We start from the raw sequence: 23798 nt of genomic DNA, 5'->3' as shown, positions 1-23798 counted from the left end.
GATACATACTCATGGTATTCTTATCATTTTCTGTTTTTTTCTTCATTATTCAATCATTATTTTTATATATATTCAACTTATTATATATGGTGGGTTTTACTATAAAATTTTTGGACGGACGATTAAAAAACATAGAAATGATATAAAATCTATAAAATGGGTAAAGATGAGGAGATAAAATACTAAAAACATAATAAATTATTTAAGGAATATGGAAGAATGGAGAAACGTTTTTGAAGCAGAAAATTTGATTGATTTTTGAGCGATATTTTTATGAAAAAGCAATGTCAATAGATTTATCTAAAAATGAGAAAAAGTTCGAGTTAGATACGAGGTATATTGAGTCCTTTAGGTTATACATGTTATTCTACATGTATGGGTTTTTTTGAACAGGACCTAATGCTTCATTTAGCAAGGAGATTCTTGAGGAGAAGATTGAGTTGAAGAAAGAGATTGAATTGCGACAGAAGGAGTTATTAACAGAACTTTTTATATTATCTTCTCTTGAGAAGTATTTTCCAGATATTAGTGTGGGTATCTGTGAAAAAATAACTTCATCTGATGAATTAAAAACGTTTTTGCTTAAAAATAGTCTTCAAAAGTCTTTTATCCAAATATTTCATTTAATATCAATTTACGGAGATTTAGTGGTTTAATATTTGATGAATCTACTCTTCAGAGCTATATTTTTTCACAAGAAGATTTAGCTTCATCAAAAGAAAGTGGGACACCTGATGTTACTCAAACACCTTTTGTCGAACCTCTTCCAGAGAATCCTGAAAAAACAGAGATATGTGATTCTCCTAGTATTTCAAAGGATAAAGTTGTTGAAGAAGAATTAAAAGTATTCGAATTTTGATATAATTATTGGAATTTAATTTTTGATTAGCCACCTATTCCATATACATCAATTGAGCCATCTGTACAAAGCTCGGACTATTTTCCTATGCATGTACCGAGACATTCTCCGAGTTATAAGCAAAATAAAGCTAGCAACACTGATTTATTATCATGGTTAATACAAACATCTTCTATGCCGATTTATAAGCTTATTCAAACTTCAAATAAAATAATTGTTACAAAGGATTGGAATACTGCAATAATCGAAACAAAATTTATAAAAGTTCTTGAACGTATTAACAAGTTAAAAGAAAATAATTTATGGAGTTTTCGACAAATGATAAAACAAAAAACACCATCTAGGTTAAAAGCACATTGGGATTTTATGTTAGATGAGATGGTATTTTCTTATATAATCTTTCTAACATTTGTTAAAAATAAATTTAGAGATGGTTACAGGCAGATTTTAAAGAGGAAAGAAAATGGAAAATAGTTTTAGCCAAACAAATAGCTAATTGGATAATGGATTGGCATAGATTAAAAACTAAATCAGACATTTGTTTTCAACCGAATTTAAGTAAACCGTATACATCGCTTTCAAAAAATGAAAAATATAATGTAATCGATTGTAACGCTCCATTTTATTTTTCTAAAAATGATATGGATTTATCAGAAAATTTAGTTAATAAGGACAATAAGAATAATAAGAATAAAAGTTTTAGTGATACCGAATTTGAAATGAAAAATGTTTCTTCTGAAAATATCTTTACATTACATTCATCTCCTTTATTTATTATAGAAAATGCTGTTCAATTATTGGAAATTCCTCCGGATAAAATCGTCGCTACTTTTTCAAATATTTTGCATGCTTCAAATACAGTATTACCTGATCTTCCTGTTTACCGGCCTCCTGTACCTGAGGATACATTATATTATGATCCATTAGATGAAATGAAGATTATTCCGCTTTCAAAATATACGCAATCACATATTAAAATATCTAATTCAGACAAGTTTTTTAAAAAGAGAAAACGAGAAGCATCTATAGATACTGATGATATTTCTGATAAACAAAGAATTCTGATTAATGAGTTTTCTCTTTCTAATTCTCGTAATTATGATATTTTTTCATTGTTTTTTATTAATATTTATTAGCATCAACTACACGAAAGAAATCAGCATATCCTTCACAATTGCGTCCTCCTAATATTCCATTAAATCCTGAAAATCGTAAGCCAATATGGAATCCAGATGAAGATAACCTCTTAATGACATATCTTCCTAAATATCAGTTTAATTGGGAATTTGTTGCTCAAACTTTAACACCGTCAATAAAGTGGATTTCTCCAGCAGAAAAAAAGACTGCATGGGACTGTTTTGAGCGATGGGCTCAATTAGATCCTCATGCTTCGAATGTTATTTTTGTTGGTCCTTATGCTAAAACAGCATATGCAAAACTTGAACCTCTTTTGAAAAATTCAAAATCAAATAATTATGGAGGAATAATGCATTCAAAGAAAGATGTTGCAAAGAATCCACTAAACTGCAGATTTAAACGACAACATCAATTTAATATGTTTGATGCTATAAGAAAAACTATGAAAAAAAGAGAAGTTTCTCAAAAATTGAATGGTATATATTTTGCTCTCAAATATAACTTTTCTTATCTTATTATTATAGTAGCTCCGTCTAAAAAAGTAAATACTTCAGTTCATGATACACATGGATTACCTCATAAGCCTCCTATAGTTGCACCAACACCATTAGATCTTTCTCGACTTAAGCATGAGCGAGATCAAGTTATTACTCAGGCATGTATTCGACAAAGAAATGCAGTTGTCGCCCTTGCATTACAAAATCAAGCTAGGGTAATAATATTTATCTACATAAGAAATTAAACTGATATAAATAGTCATCTGGAAGATCCAGTTTTCCTGAAATTAATTCTGCTTCGCAACAGATGGCTCAGATGCAATCTGTAAATGCTCAAATAAACCTACAAAATCGCGTACAAAATGCATCACATACTATTCCTGAAATGGTCAATGGTTTAAGGTTTAATCATTCAGTTCATCCTTCTATACCTAGTCAAACACTAGTAAATCCGACTGGAGCTACACCAATTCTGAGATTACCACCAGGTGTTCGTTTATCACAAGAACAAATGCAACAATTGGTCATTCAACGACAACAATTATTACAAGCACAACGTACACAAGTACAAAATATCCAACAAACAGGTTTTTTTTTTTTAAAAAATATATATTAACTTTCTGATATTTTCTTTAGCACATTGTTCTGATTCTGATCAAAATGAAATTCCTGTTGAATCCAGACATCTTGCATCTCTTAACCAACATTGACTGCAAACATCTGTTTCAAATCATCAATCTAGTTCTCTCGTTATTAAGCACACTTTTTCTTAAACAACCTTATTCTAGTTTCCATTAGAAGTTAATAGTCATCTTGTTTATACCTATAATATCTATTTTTCTGAAATCTTTATGAATATTTGTCGCTAGATTTGCGACTTGTAAATATTTAAGTAAGTTATAATTAAAAAATTATAAACACCAATGCAATTATTATTGTAGATAGCTCTATAAAAGTATATTTCATGATTTTTTGTTCTTATTAGCAAAATATAGAAATCACATGGACACTTAAATAAAGATGTGTATCAAACATTCTTTTATTATTATTCATTCTTTAGATTTCTTTTAAAATTCAAGTATCAGCATTTTATATATAATACCCATCCATATAAATATTTCTATATCAATTTACTCTACTAATTCAGACCTTAAGTGTTAGATCATTTAAAAAAAATTTAATCCTATTTACACATATTTTATCTAAAAAAACTTGATTTTTTTTAAATAAAAACTAAAAAAACCTATAGACCAGAATCTTTCCCATAAAATAAAAATATTTTTTATATTAGCCCATGAAATTCTCATTAGATTATCATTAAATTGCTTGTTTTCTTGAGAACAAAAAAAAAATGTACAAAATTGACGTCTGTCAATACGGTTTAATCTAAATTAATTAATCAACTTAATATCTCTGTTAAAAAACATACCTTCTTGCTGTTTTTGCATTAGTTCTTGTTCTTTGTCCATGAACTGGATATCTTTACTTTTTAAAATATTATACATAATAAAATATTTAAACATACCCCATAGAATGTCTTCTACCAACATAACTACCAATTGTTTTATAATGCATAATATTCTTCTGCACTTTTCTACGCAGATCATTTTCTAAAACAAATGTACCAAGTTTATGTGAAAGTGCAACAAGTTGTTCTTCTGTTAATGATCCAACTGTTGCCGTTTTATGTATTGATAATGATGCCATAATTCTTGATGATGTATAATAACCAATACCATAAAATGTAGTTAATGCAATTCTTAATGGTTTATGATCTGGTAAAGAAACTCCTAAAAGAAGTACCATATTTTAAGCCCTTAAAAAAAGGATAATATGATCTGATAGAATCCCAATAAAATATAGAGCTTTTTATTTAAGTTTAATATAGTTCCTGGGGTTTAAAGACTTAGTTTTTCTACACCAAAGATTTTCCTAGTATGAAAAGGCAAATAAAAGATATTCCCAGTTATTTATTGATATAATAAGATTTCAATATGAAATAATCAAATTTATATGTATCCAGAGTCTTTTTTATTAATTACTATATTTTTTTTAAATTAGTAGTGGACTTAGAGAATAACAAATGAATTAAATTTAAATATATTAAGCAAATTAAGAAACATTAAACAAAGAAAGATAAATACACTCTAGGCAACAAAGTATTCTATTTTATCATAAAAGGAAACAAGTAGAAAAAACAAAAACAAAATAACCGATATAGATATCAACCAGATGCTTCCTTTCATGCTTGTATAGATAATATTAAGTTGTTGAAATATAAATTGAAAGATGTTTTCCAAGTGTTTTAATACAACCCGTTTCCAATTCCTTGTTAAAAATATTAATAAATTATAATCTTATATGTAAATATATATTGAACAAAAAATTATTGCCTAGGAACCTAAAAACTGGTATTCAAAAAAAAAAAAGAAAATTAACTAGCAATTAAAAGTACAATTGCCTTTATGAAAGTAAAAAAACCGAGGTCGCCTTAACGAAGAAACTTTTGAAATAATAGTGCTAATGGAATTAAAGTGTCCGTATGTGTAGGTGCAAAACACTTAGATGAAATAAAAATTCAAAAAAAAAAAACATCGAATATAAGGATGATTTGTATGCTGCCATATTTTTACCACCAACTTTGATTTGTTACTTTTGATGGATTTCCATATGATTGAAAACCATAACCATTACCACAATTCTTATCGGAATAATTATTCGATACAGAACCATAATTATTATCATTTGAATAATCGTCACAATTGCTTTCATTAGAAACCTTACGATAATCCCTTGCGCCAGCTCCTCGGCGACGACCACGTATAGTATTTGTACTGCTACGACAATTCATAGTATTATTTTCTCTAAGAATACTCTCCAAAAACGATGGTATTTCTTGATTCGCTTCTTTAAGTAATTCTAATAAATCACGTACAATGTTTCTATTCCCACGATTAAAAAAGGCAGTACTAATACCAGTATTTCCAGCACGACCCGTACGTCCGATCCGATGTACATAATCATCAATATCGGTAGGTAAATCGTAATTAATTACATGCGTTACGTTAGGAATATCAAGTCCACGGGCAGCTACAGCCGTAGCAACCATAATCGGTGTTCTTCCACCACGAAACATTTCTAAGGCTTTTTCTCGTTCACGTTGAGTTCGATCTCCATGAATACTTGTAGCTGGGAAATTGGAATTCAATAGAAAATCGGAAAGCGTATCAGCCATTTTCTTAGTCTCAACGAAAACTAATGTAAGACCTCCACGAGGCATCGTATGTAAAATATCTAAAAGAACGGATTTTTTATCCGTATCTTCGACATATTCAATTTTTTGGGTAATATTCTCACTAGTTGAGCCAACTCTTCCAACACTTAGAAATACATAATCTTTCAAAAAATCCCGTGCAAGAATCTGGATATCTCTAGGAAATGTGGCAGAAAACATTAACGTTTGACGATTCTGAACATCCGGCATATCCTCGCCTTCGACGATCCTACGAATCTGAGGCTCGAAACCCATATCCAGCATACGATCGGCTTCATCGAGTACGAGGTATTTAATGTTTGAAAGAGAAATACGGCCACGTTCAATCAAATCAACAAGACGACCCGGTGTAGCGGTTAACATATCACAACCACGTTCGATTTGACGTAGTTGAGAACTAACATCCGTACCACCGTATACAACACATGGTTTTACCCACGATCGATAGGAAAATTTGCGTGATTCATCATAAATTTGACTTACTAATTCTCTTGTAGGCGCAAGAATTAATGCCATTGGATACGCCTTTCGACGGATATATGATGTATATCCCATATGATTCGATAAATCATTCGGTCCAGATTGAAACATTTTTGACAAGATAGGAAATAAAAACCCTCCTGTCTTACCCGACCCTAATTAACATATTGATTAAATTTTAGACTTATTATGCAAAAAACACACCTGTTTGTGCACATGCCATCAAATCCCGGTTATTCATTACGATAGAAATTGAATGCTTCTGAACCGGCGTCGGGTTCTTATAATTCGCTAGTTCAATATTACTTAAAAGATGTGGATCCAAAGGACTCGTAAAAACTGAAATAGGCTCCGGAACATCTGTTCCACTTACTTCCACAGGAATATCATCATATTTATCAAAATTAATCCCCGTACTCATCGTATTCGTGTCAAACTGTGACCCAAAAAGTTCCCGCTCTAAACGATGATTTCGTGTCCCAATAACATGTTTTCCGTCCCACCATGAACCCTGATCACTCTGTCCTTTATACGAAAATAAATCACACCCATATCTAGACTTTCTAGAACTATACGTCCCATCTGTACTCGTATTCCATGTTGATGATCTAAGCATCGACATACTATTCCGCCCTCCAAAACTCCCCTGAGAATCACTCGTACCATTTATTCTACCACGAAGATGAGGCGGAACATACGTTGCCGTCCTCTTAATACTAGCCGAATCTTGAATATCTATTGTAGCTATTTAAAAATATTAGTTTTTATTCGTTTTTTATACAAAAACTTACCCATTTTCTGAACTAACCCTCCCGTAACCTCTTCTTTTTCGCTTGATAACTCATTCAGACCCATTCTTCCTTATATTTATTGCTTAATTGTCTCTTAATTTTTTTTAACTTTTTCACAAAAAAATCTTATTGCCGCGTGAAAATTTGTCTCTTTTAAATACCCTTTTAATAGCAAAAATAAATATGTTGCCCAAACTATTAAGAGATATATTGATTTGCTGTAAATAAGTATGAAAATACTATTTGCAAGATTTGTTATAGACTTCTATATATTTTTGAAAGAAGTCCTATCCAAGAATGAACTATGCTGAACGATTTAAGTAAGTGACAAAAATAAGAAATGCCGAATTTTGCAAGATAGAAAAGAGAATATTTTTGTATGTAAAGTAGTAGTAGTTAATATGTAGTTGAAATAAGAAGAAAAGTTTTATCCGAATTTTTGATAAAAAAGAATTTTTGTAATATTTTGTAATAAAGAATGAAAGAAGAAAGATTTGATAATAAAACAAGAAGTGAATTTGTAGGAAGTTTGTATTATTGTTGTATAGAAGTGAAAGTAGTAGTTGAAGTGGTCTGATTTTCAAAAATAATATCATAATGTATTAAAAATTGAGAAAAAATTCCAGCAGGTATATTTACAGTAGGAGAAAAGACGATACCTACTATATAGAGTGAATAATAAGCCTAATATAAGAGAAATTTACCATTATGGCAGGTCATTTTGTTTAGATCAGAATGAGCTACAATTCGATATAAATGGTTAATTAAAATACGCAAAAGACAAAAGTTTTCTTCAGGTAGAGAATGAACAAGTTTGTTTAAAGTGTCGACTCTTTTTTCAGCGTCTTGGATATCTAAAAAAAAAAAGATCAGTTGTTTATTAATATAAGATTATTTTTTATATTAACCCAATGATGATAAAAACTGAGAATGCATTTCTCTTGTTAAAATATTCGTAGGAAGCTCACGAAGATAAAGCTTTAGAAGACCAGCTATAGCATGAACATCATAAGATTTTCCTGAATTTAGTAAATCGACATCACCCTCTTTTAAATGATTAGCCTAAGTAAGAGTGTATGGAATAATAAAACCTGCATTAAATCTATCTTTTAAAGACTTAATTATTGTATTTGAACCACTTAAGCGATATATTCCCTCTTCTTTTTCAGCATTGTTATTATCTAAATATTCTATACAACGATAAACCACGCTTGGTATCATTATATCTATTTCTAAACTCAATCGGCTAATATAAACAGCTTCAGACAACGGAACTCCAAATATGCTATGAAAGTTATAATTTAATGTGTGAGTATTTAAATCATTGTTACTAGATGTTTGCAACTCATGAGACATTGACTCATGAGGCCTTTGTTTTACATCTATCAAGTATGTAAGAAACTCCTTATAAAATAAATTTATATACCTTTATTTACAAAGCTCCAGAAACCCTTTTTCTTGAACTTTTTATCTAATTTGAAGAATTCGTCAGATACATAATTCCCAGAAGGGTTACTTTCATATGATTTCATATTATTTAATGAATTCTCTGTTGTTTGTATGACTTTAGAGCTACCAAATAAATCATTTGAAAGGTTTGATGTAAAATCAACAGACATATTTTTCTTTAAATTATCTGTAGGAGAAGATAATGAATTATTTTCGATATAATTAGATTCTGTTAACTTTACAATATTACTCTCGGTATTCTCTGGTGTAGTTTTTAATTCATTATTCAACATTTGATATGGATTAATATTAGCAACTACTGATGCTGAATGACGTGATGTATCTGCTAATATAGAATGTTTTCTAAAAAAATACTTGCGTTCTTTCTTTTCAGCATTATTAGACATAATAAAATTATCTGAAATATTAATATCAACATATTGCATAAGAGCTTGGACCCATTCATCACAATCTTTATCTGATTTAGCACATAAAACATGTCTAATAAAATTTGACGAATAGTTTCTTTTAGGCTCAAGAATTAAAAATGCATGTCGATAAGAATTATCATCATATGAAATATCTGGATGAGACTCAAAGGATAAATTTGAATGTGTTTGTAATTGTTGACGACCAATTTGAGCCTGAGAAAGTCTAATACTACCCAATTGAATACCATCTCGAGTCTCATAATATTTAAGAATTGGGCCATCTAAGACAAAATATCTTGATTTCCATCCCCCAAAATTCTTCCCACGCTTAGTTAAATAACCTTCTTTTTTTATAAGATCAGATGGCCCGATATCAGATTCATTGAAATATTCATCATCAGTTGTATTTTGTTTGCCATATAAAACCTGAGGGTTAGTCTGTATTTCAATATCAGTGTTTAAAAAGTCATTTAAAAGTGAGTGCGCAGATTCATCTAAAGGGACTGAAAGAATATGCTTTAAATATTGATTTAACAAAGCCTTACGTTGATCAACACGAGTTGTACTTTGAGTATTAAGACTACTGATATCAGGAATTTTCCAATAAAGTAAAACACGTTTTAATTTATCATCAAAATCTAATATCTTTTGCACACTTTTTTCTACTCTCCAAAGTTCCTTTTTTTTGTCTGTATTTTGAAAAACCCCAATTGAAAAAAAGACTTCCTCTTTATTTTTCCCCATACGTAACTTTGAGTTTAAAACTCTAAGACTAATTGATGAAATGTTATAAGGAAGATATAAACTGGATCCAGATGGGAAGCAAAGAGAACCCCCAGCGTTTTCTTCATTTAATGCTAAAGTATCAAAAACTTGACCTATTTTATCTAAATAGTCTTCATGAGAGCTAGGATTAGTTTTAGATGCAAGGCCAATAGAAGTAGATGAGCTTAAATCAGACTCATATGCCTTAGCATTATCTTGTTTTAATAAAATATTTTCTTGAGAAACTTTCATTTCCAGATTTCTAGAATAATTGGTTTTGTTAGATTTATTAGATGGATCCTGCTTTGAATTATCTTGTCCTAACGATGATAAAAATTGATATTCTTGTTCTAAATTTGGCCTGTAATTTTGCGATACATTTAATGAAACAATTGATTCCCCAGTAAATGCAGAAACTGGTTTACATGATGTAGAAAAATTCATTAACGGGATTTCGGTATCTTCATTTTTCATTATATTGTCCTTATTTAGTTCTAAAGATTGATTTGTTTCATCATATTTCGAAAAATATAATTTATCATGTTCAGAATTCTTTGAATTATTACTGGTATTCAAATCTTGAGCACTATTATCCGGATTTTTATAAGTAATATTGGACTTTTTATATGCAGGTATTTCTTCTGGATAGATAGGAAATTGCGTGTGAATTGAAATATTTGATTGATCATAAGTCCTATTAATTTCCTGTTCTTTTGGCATTAAGACAGGACTTTTAGATGATTTTTTTGGATTCGGTTGATCCAACACACTAGCCCCATGTTGAATTTCTCTCTGAGGTATTGATGGTAATGTTTTATCTCGAATTTGAGGATATGGTTGCGCTGTGCTTAAAAAATAATCATCTAAAGTATCATTTAAAATAGAGAAATTTCTCTCTTCAGAATATGATAACGAAAATTCCGAATTCTCAGTATTAGGCATATGTGATTCATTTAAGATCGTCTTTTTTTGCGATTCTCGTTTATTCGAAGTCGAATTAAAATTTGATGAGGCTTTTGGAAATACTTCCTGCACTGCATCCATATCCTTTACGTTATTAGAAACTTTTCTCTTCGATAATATTGTCCATAAATTATAATATTTCTTTTTTTCCTTAAATGCTTTTTCTAGATCCTTTTGAAGCTCTAGAATCCTAAATAAAATTTAATAATATTAATACAACAAATGATCTCTAAATACATCGCACGTTGCTTATCAATAATTTTCCAAAGCTGCATATTCTGCGTATGAAGCGATATCTTTTCTTTCATCATCTGTTGAACTAACATATGCATATCATTTCCAAAATTATTAACTAATGACGATACCGTTGTATCCGAAACAACTGATGATTCACATAATCTATGTCCTCCCTTAAATTCTAACCCTGATTCTATCATTCTAGGCATTGATGATATACATTCCTTTTCTTCCCCCGTAAATTCCTTTTTTTGCTCCTCATTTTCTACCGATTCACTCCTCATGTCTTCATATACCTTATTAACCTCTTCTAATGACATATCCTTTATTTCTAACTCATTCTTCATACTTTATTTATCACTTAATAATATTTTTACTCATTTAACCAATATCAACTCAAATAATCCCATTATTTTTAGAAATACTATATAAATATTAGTTAATTCTTCATTATTCATGCTAAAATATACGGTTTATAGGCTCTTTTCTGTGTATCTGACCTTCTAAGTCAATCTGAACATTTTGTCAGTGCTCATGATGGTGCAAAATGGCCGACAATAAAAGAAAAGCTGGTAAAAAAAGAGGAATAAAGAAAATGTATAAAAGATGATATTAAAGATGAAACCCTTTTTCTTAGTATTTTCAGTAAATGAATTGCTAAATAGATTATTAAAAAAAAAAGAAAAGAAGTTTTAAAGAAGGAAAAGATCAAGTAAATTGATTTAATCGATGAAGAATAGCATTTGTAAAGGCGGTAGTAGAAGAGTTTCCTTTCATATCAGGGGTTCTAACGGATCCTTCTAAGATAACATCATAAACAGCACGTTCTATTGCATCGGCATAATCGTCTAAAGATAAATGACGTAAAAGCATAGTTGAAGACAAAATGAGTGCGGTTGGATTAGCTCTATCTTTACCGGCAACTATAGAAAGTTAATATGTATATATATATAATATAATATTACTATCAAAACCAACGTGGCGACAGCCAGGTTCAAATAAAGCATATTCATCACCATAATTTGCAGAAGGAATTAAACCAGGGCCACCTACTAAAGCAGCACCAATATTGCCTATATAAGAAAATTATTATATATAATGTAGATAATAATTTTGTGTAAATATACTTAAAATACTTCCATACTATTGAATAAAATTAGATAATGTTATAATATTAAAAAGAAAGAAAATATACCAAATTGGGAGTTACAAGAACATCGAATTTTTGAGGATTACTAACGGCTTGCATGCTTGCATTGTCAACAATTAAATCAGTAGCCTCAATTTGTGGATAATCTTTAGCAATTTCGAAAAAAGTCTTACGAAATAATCCATCACCCAATTTCATAATATTAGCCTTATGAACAACAGTAACCTTTTTCCTGTTATTTTTCAAGGCGAAATCAAATGCAAATCGAGATATTCTTTCAGATTTTATACGCGTAATTATTTTAAGCGATTCAACAACACCTGGTACTGATTGATGTTCTAAACCAGAATATTCTCCTTCTGTATTTTCACGAATAATAACAAAATCCACATTATTATGTGGCGTTTTACATCCAGGTATATTCTTAATCAATGTCAAATTTGCTAGCAATTTTCATCATTTCTATAATATTAATTAATCAAAAAATATACCATATACATCCAAATCTTGTCTATTCATAAATTAATTTAAAAAAAAATAAAAAAAACACTTTCCTAAGTGAAACATTAAAACTAGAATGATCACTACAATCCAAAGGTGTATATAAAATTCCTAATAAAAAGTTAACTCTACTATTCTTATATATAAATTCATTTTTTATCAAAAAAAAAAAAAAACATAAAATCCCTTCCTTTTTTAAAATTTATACCTTTTAAGCCTATTTTATTCCTCTTAAGTGACTCAATACCCTGTTTAAACAAATCATTTTCTTCATCTGGCTTAATTTTCCCTGTAACATCAATTTGCTCAAAATCAACCGGAACTTTTTGCGATTTAAAGATAGTTTTCACTGATTCCGATATTTCCTTTCCTATTCCATCGCCAGGTATCAAAGTTACCGTATATCTCCCTCCAATTTTGTTTACCATAGATCTCGAAAATAATGATGCTCTCTATCCCTCAAATTAGCCCGTTTTTCTCCGTTTTTTTTTTAAATCTTCACATTTACTGAACATCTAGTCAATTCCATAGCTTTATTCATCATTTTAACCATTTTATCCTCCCAATTTTGAAATTATTAAAATTCTCAAAATTCTCGATTTTTGCTACGTCCGATCACCCTCAGGCTTAACCTCAAAATAATATATTTTCTAAAATACACAGGATCAGTGCAGAGAATCCTAAAAATGACACGTCCAGAGCATCAAGGTATGTTATATTATGTGGTATTGCGAATTTGAAGTAATTTTTTTGAGCCCCTCCTCATATTTATTATGATGAAACAGAAGCAAGAAAATATACAAGTAATTCAAGGACTCAGATGGTCCAGGCAGAGATGACGCTTCGTTCTTTAGACCTTCTTAATCTTCCAAAGAAAAAAATGTGCTTTTTAATGGATATTGGGTGTGGTTCAGGGCTTTCAGGCGAAATTCTTGATCAAGATAAACATATATGGGTTGGTATGGACATATCACCATGGATGCTGGGTATATAAGATAGAGGATATTATATTCTAGGGGTTTATGTTGTTTTAGAGACAGCACTTAAGCGAGATATTGAGGGAGACTTAATGTTATCGGATATTGGACATGGATTGCCATTTAGAGGGGGATGTTTTGATGGAGCGATTTCTATTTCGGTTCTTCAGTGGCTTTTATACTCTGATACGTCATCTTCGAATCCGTATAAGCGTATAATGAGACTTTTTTCTACACTTTATTCATGTTTAGCACGTGGTGCTCGTGCAGTTTTTCAATTTTATCCAGAAACAGATCAAAGTATGTCAATTATTACATCTTTAGCAAATAAATGTGGATTTTCTGGGGGAGTTGTTATAGATTATCCTGATACAAAAAAGGCAAAAAAATATTATTTAGTTCTTCAAGCTGGAGATAGTGCAAACATGACTATCAAAAATATAGAATCAAATCAAGATCCTATATTAGTATCTCATACTTTTAAACGATCTAAATCTTCAAAGGAGGAAAAGGCTAAAATAAAAAATACTAAAGAATGGATTCTACGTAAAAAAAAGAAATATAGAAAGTATAAAGACAATGTTCCTCGAGATAGTAAATTTACTGCACGCAAAAGACGTCCAAAATTTTAACTTTATTTCTTATATACAGGTTTATATATTTCTATTCTATCTATAATTTTTAACTAATATTTTATATAAAGGCGAGTTAAACAGGTCGATTATTATATATTTAGAATTATTCTGAATAATTGAGAAAAATAAAAGTTATTGAAACAAATAATTTAAACAGGAGGTAATGACAGAATATTTTGAATAGAAAATAGCTTAATTTTTTATTAGAAAACATCCTTTTTAAGAATTAAACTTTAAAATATATGTCGATTGATAAAAATATTATTTATAATAGATATTTTGATTCAAATAAAGCAATCAAAAACAATGGAATGAATGTAGAGGATAAGCTGAAGCTTCTTGGTATAATTAATTTTATACTTTTTTTATCTAAGGCACAAAATAGTTGCTAATCGCTCGGAAATTGCTACCCGGATTTTTAGAACAGCACAGGAATTTTCTATATCTACAGTAGAACCCTAGACTTATTTTGTTACTTTCTAATGATTAAAGTTAGCTATTTATTCTTATGGTACAAATATTTTTTTTATAATTTAAATTATATAGTTAATGTTGAAGAGGACCGATTTAGTATACATAGACAGAGTATATATTCTGTTTTTTTCATGATTGATTTTTATTATATGGTGTAGAAGCGGATGAAAGTTGTATGATTGGGAAAATTGGCCAATATACACCAGTATCAGCATATTTAGCTATTGTTTTATTATTTGATTTAATGAATTTTGGATTGATTTATGATTAGGATGAAATTATAGAGATATCTAAGAAGAAAGGTGTACATATGATTCATCCAGGCTATGGATTTTTATCGGAAAATTCAGAATTTGCAAGAAAAGTTGAAGAAGCAGGTATTATTTTTATTGGGCCTACATCTCAAGTTATCAATGTTCTTGGTGATAAGATTGCAGCAAGAAAAATAGGTTATTTTTGTTTTATTCATTTAATTATTTTTTTATAATTTTAGCTATGGAACATAATATTCCTGTTATACCGGGAACTGATAATCCTATTTCTACAGTAAAAGAAGCTCTAGAATTTACAAAGGAATATGGATTTCCAATTCTTATTAAAGCTGCATGTGGAGGTATAAGAGATTTTATTTTTTATATATAATTTTACCAAATAGGTGGTGGAAGAGGAATGCGAGTTCTTTATAACGAAGAGTTATTCGAAGATTACATAAGTAGGGCAATTTCTGAAGCAGAAAGTGCATTTGGTAATGGATCAATTTTTATTGAAAAATATCTCGATAAAGCCAAACATATTGAAGTACAAATTCTTGCAGATAATGCAGGTAATGTTGTACATCTTTATGAAAGGGATTGTAGTGTTCAAAGACGTTATCAAAAGATTGTAGAAGTTGCTCCAGCAAAAGATCTTGATGTAATTTTTCATAATATATCTTGAAAATTTGATTTATAATTTTATAGGAAAATGTACGCAATGCTATTTTTAATGATGCAATTAAATTAGCAAAAGCTATTAATTACAGTATACAAATTGTTTATTTAGTAAATTTATAATTGTTTGTTTAGCAAATGCAGGAACTGTTGAATTTTTAATTGACTCTCAAGGGAAACATTATTTCATTGAAGTTAATACTCGAATGTTAGAAAAAGGTTAAATTTAATAATTAAAACTAATGTTTTTAGTCAAGTTGAACATACTATAACTGGTATTGTTATATTATAAATGGAATCAAGTTTTAAATAATTACTTAGAGGAAATTATAGGAATTGACATTGTTTCAGCACAGATTCAAATTGCTTTAGGCGCTACTCTTCCTCAGATTGGATTATTTCAAGATTCTATTTATCCTAGAGGCTATTCTATTCAATGTCGTATTACAGCAGAGGATCCTGAATCTGATTTTCGACCAGAAATTGGGAAAATTGAGGTATATCATCATCCAGGAGGGAATGGAGTACGATTAGATGAAGGAAATGTATTTGCTGGTGCATTGGTGTCACCTTATTATGATTCTTTGCTGTTGAAATGTTTATGTAATGGTCGTACATATGAAATTGCTAGGCGAAAAATGTTGCAAGCTCTTTCAGAATTTCGTATTTATGGAATCAAAACAAATATTCCATTTTTGGTACGTTTACTTAATGATGATGTTTTTATTTTAGGAAAATGCTGGACTACTTTTATTAATGATACATTATTATTTCCTATTTCTTCTGCTGAAAATAAAATACAGAATTTGCTTTTATATATTGGGGATGTTATTGTAAATGAAAGATATATAGAAGGTCAAAATGGAGAGCCAAAATTAAAGGATGAAATTATATTTCCTAAACTTAAAAATCTAGAGAATTCTAATGAAATTCTTGATGTTACTAAACCATGTTCTGAAGGATGGCGTAAAATAATTATTGAAGAAGGTCCAGAGGAATTTTCTAGGAAAGTACGTGCTTATCCTGGTTGTCTTGTTACGGATACAACATGGCGTGATGCACATCAAAGCTTACTCGCTACTCGAATAAGAACAATTGATATTTTGAATATTGCACCTCATACGAGTTATGCTCTTAAAAATGCATTTAGTTTGGAATGTTGGGGTGGAGCTACATTTGATGTAGCTTTAAGATTTTTACATGAAAATCCATGGGATCGTCTGGTAAATCTGTTTTTATCAATTTAATATTTGATTTAATTTTAAAAGCGTAAATTAAGGAAACTTGTCCCTAATATTCCATTTCAGATGCTTTTACGTGGGTCTAATGGATTGGGATATTCTAAGTATTTCTTAGATCATTTATATTTTATGATTTTTATTTAAATTTAGTCTTCCTGATAATGCCATTTATTTTTTTTGTAAACAGGCAAAAGAAAATGGCATTGATATTTTCCGTATTTTTGATGCTCTTAACAATTTAGAAAATATTGCTCTAGGAATTGACGCTGTTAGGAAAGCAGGTGGTGTAATTGAAGCAGCAATATGTTATACAGGAGATATCTTAAACATTAAGAAAAAATATGATTATAATTATTATATGTCTTTAGTAGATAAGATTGTATCTATGGGAATTCATATTTTAGCCATTAAAGATATGGCTGGACTTTTAAAACCCCAGTCGGCCAGACTTCTAGTTAGATCTATTCGAAAGAAATATCCAGACTTACCAATTCATATTCATACACATGATACTGCAGGTACTGGTGTAGTTTCTATGTTGGCATGTGCAGAAGAAGGAGCAGATGTAGTTGATCTCTGTTCTAATAGTAATATTTTTATAATTGATTAAATTGGATATTTATATAAATAGGTATGTCTGGGATGACATCTCAGCCTAGTATTTCTGCATATTTGGCTTCTGTTGAAAATACACCCTATGAAACCGGCTTAAGTGCACAGCATGTTCGTGACATTGATCTTTATTGGGCGCAAATACGACTTTTATATTTTCCATTTGATATTGATTTAAAAGGTCCTGAAACAGATATTTATGAACATGAAATTCCAGGAGGACAATTATCAAATTTGAAGTTTCAAACAACTAAACTTAATCTTGTATCCCAATGGGAAGGTAATAATATATTATTATTATTGGATTTTCAATGCTTATTTTCTAAAAAAAGCTACAAAAAAATCATATATAGAAGCCAATTTTCTTTTGGGTGATATTATAAAAGTTACGCCTACTTCTAAAGTAGTTGGTGATCTGGGTAAATTGATAAATTAATAAGTTTTTCTTTTTAATATTGCTTTAGCATTATTCATGGTCCAAAACAAATTGACTTATAGTGATGTTTATTAAATTTTTGTATATTATAATTGAATCTCATATTTTTAGGTTATTGAAAAAGCAGAAGAACTTAATTTCCCAGAATCAGTACTTGATTTTTTTCAAGGATTAATGGGGGAGCCATATGGAGGCTTCCCTGAGCCTTTAAGAACAAATGTTCTTAAAAATAAGCGTGAAAGAATATTTGGAAGAGCAGGAAAATTGATTAAGCCAATAGATTTTACTAAACTTCGTTCTGAACTTATATCAAAATATGGAACTATTGATGATACAGATATTGCTACTTATATACAATTTCCTAAAGTCTATGATGAATATAAAAAAGTAAGTTTTTAAATTTATTAAATTTTTGTATAAATTATATCAGTTTGTAAAAAAGTATGGTGATATAAGCATTATTCCAACTTATTATGTTATGGCAAAGCCTGAATTTGGTAAAGAATTTCAAATAGAAGTCGAAGGACAGGTATTTTATGAGACTATATTAACAAATATTTTATTTTTTTAGACTCATATAATTAAACTTCTTGCTCTTGGCCCTGTTTTAAAAGAATCAGGTTCTTGTGATGTTTTTTTTGAACTAAATGGACAAATTTATCCTATTAAAATAACTGATAAAAAATCAGGTTTCTAAACTTAATCTTTTTACATAAAAATTAATGATAAAAAGCATCTAAATCGAATTCTTTCCAAAAAGCTGATCTATCTAAACAAGGCGAAATTGCTGCACCTATGTCTGGTATTGTTCTTGAAATTCGTGTTCAATGCAATTCTCTTGTTAAAAAGGTATTTTCTTTATTCCTTTATATTTTACTCATTTTATAGGGCGATGTTATTGCTGTTCTAAGTGCTATGGTATTTATTAAATAAAAATTCAATATATTTCTTTTTAATAATTTATAGAAAATGGAAATCATTATATCATCTCCCATTCCTGGAAGAGTTGATAAAATTACTGTTCATCAGGGTATATTCTTCTTCATAATTTCTTATAATTAACTATTTTAAGGCGACATAATAAGTGCTGGTGATTTAATAGCTACTGTAATTTTCTTTGTTTTTTTTATTAAAATAATTTTCTTTTAGATTACAAATCATTGATATTTATAATATTCGGCTATTTTAATATCTATTTGGGCTTCATAAATATCAATATATACATCTTTTTAATACATTATATTTCATATTCTGGTTTTTAATTTTAACGATAAGGCTAGCATCACTAAGATTTAGATGATCTCTCAAAAATGGGACATGTGGGCTCTAAAATGCATGAAAAGCCTACGATATATATAAATACTGATAGGTCAAAATGTATTATTATTATTTCCTTTTTTTTTGGGAGTTTAACTGTTATTTTTTAGTATTTTTTAAGTCTATTGTTATTACCAATTCTAAGGACCAGGCACCGACTTATATAACCGTAGAACCCTATCCTGAGACAAGTATCAATGTTTCTAGTGATAGGGAATTACCTATTGAGTTTATTTATGTAATAAATTTGCGTATTTCTTTGATATATTGAATAATGATATTTACAAAGGACCCGGAAGCTTCTACACATAGTTTCTCACCATTTCTCTTAAAACTCTATGCAGATCAAGAGATACAAGTTAAATTTGATATTAACATTCGATTAGAGAGTCCAGAAGAGATAGAGACTAAGTGTTTTAAAGGACTTTTTTTTATTTATGGATCAAATATGAATGAATTAGATAATATTTTAGAATCAGAATTAAAGGATTTTGAAAATAATCAAAATATTTTATTTTTAGATGATATTTCAACAGATGGATTATTAGAGAAAGAGTTTGAATGGTCATGGACATGGAAGCCACATTCATTTAAAAATAAGTATTTAGATGGATGGAGGAATACGTGCTATGTAATGTAATGATTAAATTGTGATAAACTACTAATTATTTAGTTTGTTCAACGTGAAAACGATAGTTTTTCTATATTAGCTAAGTTTAATTTCTGGGTTCAAGGAAAGGGTTATAAATATTTTTTGTGATTATAAATAATATATCTAGATTTTATAAAAAGATCTGAAAGTTCTATTACATTTTTTGATAACAAAACTTTATCGTTGTCACCACATGATACTTCTATACTTCCTCAAAAAGATAGTGTTTATCAGAATGAAGATAACTCTCCTGAAGAGAAAAACGCACTATTTAATTCTTTATTGTGCAATCTGAATTCAGTAGTTAACTTTAATAACTTTGATGATGCGTTTAAAAATGAGCCAAATGATGGTCCATTATTTCGTGCAATGATAACTGCATTGGAAAAGAAAACTACTGTTTTTAGATATAGAATCAAAAAACTAATTAAAAGGGCTGTTGATCTTTATGATTCTCAAATAACTAAAAATGAAGCAAATCGTAGGTTTATGAGTGCATTAAAAAAGATATCAGAATCGAATCCTGTTGCAATGAAACCTGTATTAAAACTATATATGGAAGCAGCTATTCAGCAGTTGCAAAGTTTTGAATATAATAATGCACTTCAATTACAACGTTTGATTATAAGACCATTAAAACGTATTTATGAAGCCGATATAAAAGCTGCTGAAAGGAAAAAGAAGAATTTCGAGGAAGATTCCCATGATTATTATCACTTTGTTTCACGTTATTTGAGTAAAAGTGATTCTTCTAAAGATAAAAAAATTTATAAAGCAGATGTAAAATACTTTGCAAAGAAAAGAGATTTTGAACTTAAATGTTTTGATTATTATTCTTTTATGCAGGATCTTAGTGGTGGAAAAAAGGAGCAAGAAATTTTACATCTTTTTACTTTATATGTGGAAAATCATTATTCTACATTGAGCAGAGTTATTAACGTAATACATGATCTAAAACCAGGACTTGATAAACTAACTCAAGGTGTTCAAGAAATTAATAAGAACTTTATGCATCTTTCTTCAAAAAGAGAAGAACAAAGGCGAGTATTAGAAAAATCCAAAGTATTTGTAAATGAATCCAATAATTTCTTTTCTTCTACAACACATCAAAAAAAATCAAAGAAATCAGGCTATAAGGATCACTGTTCAGCTTCAAATCGTTGCGGCAGCTCTAAAGACAGTAGTTTTAATTCTAATGTAAATAAATTAACTTCAGAAAATGCTGAAATATCTATATCTTCAAATAATGAAGATTCTAAAGGGATAGAAGACTCTAACGAAAATGATTCTGACAGTATTTCCCAGAGACGAAAAGAAGGACTTCTTTGGGCACTTTCTAGACCAAGGAATTATACTGATCATAAAGTTGTACAAAAGCTAAATTGGCATAAGTAAAGTTTATCTTTTTTTATATTCTTTAATTAATCTTTTTAGATATTGGATTGTCCTAGCTGGAGGGAAATTGTGCGAATATCAAAATTGGAAACAAGCTATAGATCTTCATAATATTCCAATTGATTTAAGAATGGCAAGTGTAAAGAAAGTCCCCTCTGTTGACAGAAGATTTTGTTTTGAAGTTATAACTCCTAGCATTAGACGAATTTATCAAGCAACATCTGAAGAGGATGTATCTTCGTGGGTCAAAAGCATTTCTAAGGCAATAGAAAGCTTATTAGAGGGGACGGGTTCTACTTCTAATTTTTGTCCGTATGAAACTGTGGATAAACCCCCTATACCTAAATCAAACGGAGGATTATTTCATAGAAATATTTTAACTTCTAATTTAACTATTGAAAATGATAGAAATACCAATAAAAGTGCCCATAAACTTTTAAGGGTAATACATGATGCAGATCCTATACATAATACTGTCTGTGCAGATTGTAATACTTCTTCTAAGGCAGAATGGTGTTCTATAAATATTCCAGCGATCTTGTGTATTGGTAATAATTTTAATATTTAAATATGCTTTTTTTTACTTTAATATAGAATGTTCAGGTGTTCACCGATCACTTGGAAGTCATATTTCAAAAGTACGATCTTTAATGCTTGATACAACATCATTTACTGACAATTTGATCGATTTCATTTGTCAAACTGGAAATAAAATGACCAATTCGATCTATGAAGCCACGTATGATTCTATGAAAAACCTAAAGAATATAAATAAGCCTTTTCCAACTTCTTCTCGGGAAGAAAAGTACAAATTTATTTATGCAAAATATGTTGATAAAGCTTTCGTTTTGTATAATTCTAATCCTACGAAAAATCTACTTCTTGGTATAAATAATAAACATATCGAATCTGTAATTCAGGCATTGGCATCAGGAGCTGATCCTAATACTATAGATGCTGAATCTGGGAATTCAGCCTTAATTCTCTCATTATTTTCATCTTCACATGAATCTCAAGAGAATGATTTAAATAGTTCCTATAAAACGCAAAAAGAGACTTTTCCTATAGCAGAATATCTTTTGCAGAATGGGGCTAATCTTCCTGAATATTCATTTTCTGTATCAAATGAAAAATTATCTATTCAGGCTAAAGCATATTTACAAAGCAAATATCCCAAAAAATACCCAAATAATGAAGATATATCAGGGAATAACAATACTTCTGGATCTAACAATAAATTATTAATTACAACTGACAATTCATTAAATAATTTTTCTTTTTTATATAATGAACATAAAAATCCTGGAAAACTTCAGAAAAAAATAAATTCTAATGGAAAATTATCAAAGTTACTTTAGAAAAAGAGATTCTAAACAGAAATATTTTTGTACTACACATTTATTTTTAATAGACGATTTATTAAAATAATATCAAACATCTATATTTATATTTATTATCTATATATCCTTTAATTTACTCTAAATTTTTAATTTATATTGAAAATATAGCTTTTCAAATATATATCACAAAGCTCATAATCTTGATTCCCAAAACTCAATTCATCTTTTATGATTTTCCAAATAATCAATTTTTCTACTGTATAAAAAACATAAGGAAAAAAAATAAATAAAAAAGACTTTAATATTTTAATTAAATATTTACATTATCTATAATCTATTTTTAAAAACTTTCTAATATAAAAGAAACAAATATCTTATTTAAGAATTCTAACGGTTCAAAACAGTTGCATCATATTTATTCTTGAACCATCGAATAGCATCCTCTTTTGTAACTTTATGATTCGATCCAACAGAGGAACGGCATCTTTTACGTTTTGAAACTCGAAATCCTGGTCTACCAAGAACTACATAAAAGTTCTAGATTTAAAATATTAATTTTTCAAAAAAAAATACATAATATTATATCCACCATTCCAAAAATTCCAATAGATGGATCATATTTAATATTTAAATCAATATGTTCCTGAATACCAAATCCAAAATTACCCGTATCACTAAAGTTCGATTTTTTCAGTTCATATTCTTTTACTTTAAGACCTCGTTCAAGAATCTCTTCTGCCTATTAAACAAGAGTAAGAACTTCCCTTTATTTAACTTAATTTTCTTTTTAATAACCTTATCTCCTCTAACTGTAACATAAACTGAAATTTTTTCATTTCTTCTAATACCAAAAGCACGGACTATTTTAACTATTAATGACTTTTCTAAAGAATCCCCATTATCCTACTTGTATAACGAGCTTTAGAATATACTGGAGATTGTCCAGAAAGCTGCTCTAAAACCTTAGCAGCTCTTGTTAATCTATCACCTTGATATTTCATCAAAATAATCCGTTTTTTTTCAAAAAAAAAAACATACCAGATTCTCCAACAGAAATATTTAAGACTAATTTTTGAATCTTAATTTCACGCATCAAATTTGATCCTTTTTCTAGCTCCATTTTCTTTTTAAGTATTTATAATGTCCACGCTTTTTATTTGACGAAGTTTAAAGATGTGACTATTTTTCCTAGAAAAAAGCCTTTTTTCAAAAAAACTTGTTTAAGATATCCAAATGAATGATTTTTAGTATTTGAT

The 23798-nt window shown here is 29.1% G+C and overlaps 9 protein-coding genes across 9 annotated transcripts; 4 read left to right on the top strand and 5 right to left on the bottom strand.

The window, feature by feature from the left end:
- Positions 1-284: 284 nt before the first annotated feature.
- On the top strand, positions 285-3203 carry T552_00060 (hypothetical protein; the record flags this gene model as incomplete). The annotated part of the gene is made up of 9 exons (XM_018368682.1): positions 285-334; positions 413-601; positions 649-844; positions 890-1240; positions 1288-1951; positions 1996-2472; positions 2521-2708; positions 2753-3080; positions 3130-3203. 9 exons carry the CDS (start codon positions 285-287, stop codon positions 3201-3203), a joined length of 2517 nt encoding a protein of 838 aa, XP_018227532.1.
- A 391-nt stretch (positions 3204-3594) lies between these two features.
- Positions 3595-4345, bottom strand: T552_00059 (30S ribosomal protein S13). Its single transcript, XM_018368681.1, has 3 exons — positions 4019-4345; positions 3923-3973; positions 3595-3879 (listed from the first exon to the last, which is right to left on the bottom strand). Exons 1-3 carry the CDS (start codon positions 4297-4299, stop codon positions 3696-3698), a joined length of 516 nt encoding a protein of 171 aa, XP_018227531.1. The 5' UTR covers positions 4300-4345; the 3' UTR covers positions 3595-3695.
- Positions 4346-5077: 732 nt separating this feature from the next.
- T552_00058 (ATP-dependent RNA helicase ded1) lies at positions 5078-7148 on the bottom strand. The gene is made up of 3 exons (XM_018368680.1): positions 7039-7148; positions 6452-6991; positions 5078-6402 (listed from the first exon to the last, which is right to left on the bottom strand). Exons 1-3 carry the CDS (start codon positions 7100-7102, stop codon positions 5123-5125), a joined length of 1884 nt encoding a protein of 627 aa, XP_018227530.1. The 5' UTR covers positions 7103-7148; the 3' UTR covers positions 5078-5122.
- Positions 7149-7527: 379 nt separating this feature from the next.
- T552_00057 (hypothetical protein) lies at positions 7528-11270 on the bottom strand. Its single transcript, XM_018368679.1, has 6 exons — positions 10884-11270; positions 8465-10836; positions 8130-8420; positions 7947-8084; positions 7743-7892; positions 7528-7700 (listed from the first exon to the last, which is right to left on the bottom strand). The coding sequence occupies exons 1-6, from the start codon at positions 11228-11230 to the stop codon at positions 7573-7575; spliced, it is 3426 nt and encodes a 1141-aa protein (XP_018227529.1). The 5' UTR covers positions 11231-11270; the 3' UTR covers positions 7528-7572.
- A 321-nt stretch (positions 11271-11591) lies between these two features.
- T552_00056 (isocitrate dehydrogenase, NAD-dependent) lies at positions 11592-12962 on the bottom strand (the record flags this gene model as incomplete). Its single annotated transcript, XM_018368678.1, has 7 exons — positions 11592-11806; positions 11849-11956; positions 12011-12026; positions 12079-12476; positions 12525-12544; positions 12582-12645; positions 12743-12962. 7 exons carry the CDS (start codon positions 12960-12962, stop codon positions 11592-11594), a joined length of 1041 nt encoding a protein of 346 aa, XP_018227528.1.
- A 217-nt stretch (positions 12963-13179) lies between these two features.
- T552_00055 (hypothetical protein) lies at positions 13180-14238 on the top strand. The gene is made up of 4 exons (XM_018368677.1): positions 13180-13242; positions 13290-13520; positions 13569-14162; positions 14215-14238. The coding sequence occupies exons 1-3, from the start codon at positions 13221-13223 to the stop codon at positions 14141-14143; spliced, it is 828 nt and encodes a 275-aa protein (XP_018227527.1). The 5' UTR covers positions 13180-13220; the 3' UTR covers positions 14144-14162; positions 14215-14238.
- Positions 14239-14351: 113 nt separating this feature from the next.
- On the top strand, positions 14352-19040 carry T552_00054 (pyruvate carboxylase). Its single transcript, XM_018368676.1, has 25 exons — positions 14352-14488; positions 14532-14596; positions 14639-14657; positions 14705-14731; positions 14779-14846; positions 14892-15069; positions 15114-15233; positions 15276-15532; positions 15580-15640; positions 15685-15757; positions 15802-15824; positions 15871-16772; positions 16818-16894; positions 16941-17377; positions 17422-17682; positions 17735-17821; positions 17867-17904; positions 17950-18225; positions 18269-18367; positions 18410-18527; positions 18572-18687; positions 18727-18756; positions 18805-18868; positions 18911-18945; positions 18988-19040. The coding sequence occupies exons 1-25, from the start codon at positions 14389-14391 to the stop codon at positions 19000-19002; spliced, it is 3546 nt and encodes a 1181-aa protein (XP_018227526.1). The 5' UTR covers positions 14352-14388; the 3' UTR covers positions 19003-19040.
- A 108-nt stretch (positions 19041-19148) lies between these two features.
- Positions 19149-22560, top strand: T552_00053 (hypothetical protein; the record flags this gene model as incomplete). Its single annotated transcript, XM_018368675.1, has 7 exons — positions 19149-19215; positions 19266-19393; positions 19445-19786; positions 19829-19895; positions 19935-21198; positions 21242-21750; positions 21797-22560. 7 exons carry the CDS (start codon positions 19149-19151, stop codon positions 22558-22560), a joined length of 3141 nt encoding a protein of 1046 aa, XP_018227525.1.
- A 323-nt stretch (positions 22561-22883) lies between these two features.
- T552_00052 (60S ribosomal protein L11) lies at positions 22884-23708 on the bottom strand. The gene is made up of 5 exons (XM_018368674.1): positions 23581-23708; positions 23450-23530; positions 23338-23402; positions 23132-23281; positions 22884-23079 (listed from the first exon to the last, which is right to left on the bottom strand). Exons 1-5 carry the CDS (start codon positions 23660-23662, stop codon positions 22930-22932), a joined length of 528 nt encoding a protein of 175 aa, XP_018227524.1. The 5' UTR covers positions 23663-23708; the 3' UTR covers positions 22884-22929.
- Positions 23709-23798: the final 90 nt, after the last annotated feature.

The sequence above is a fragment of the Pneumocystis carinii genome (genome assembly GCF_001477545.1).
Source record: "Pneumocystis carinii B80 chromosome Unknown supercont1.1, whole genome shotgun sequence".
In the NCBI taxonomy this organism is placed as follows: domain Eukaryota; kingdom Fungi; phylum Ascomycota; class Pneumocystomycetes; order Pneumocystales; family Pneumocystaceae; genus Pneumocystis; species Pneumocystis carinii.
The sequence above is the reverse complement of the archived record's forward strand: the minus strand, read 5'-3'. Positions and strand labels throughout refer to the sequence as shown.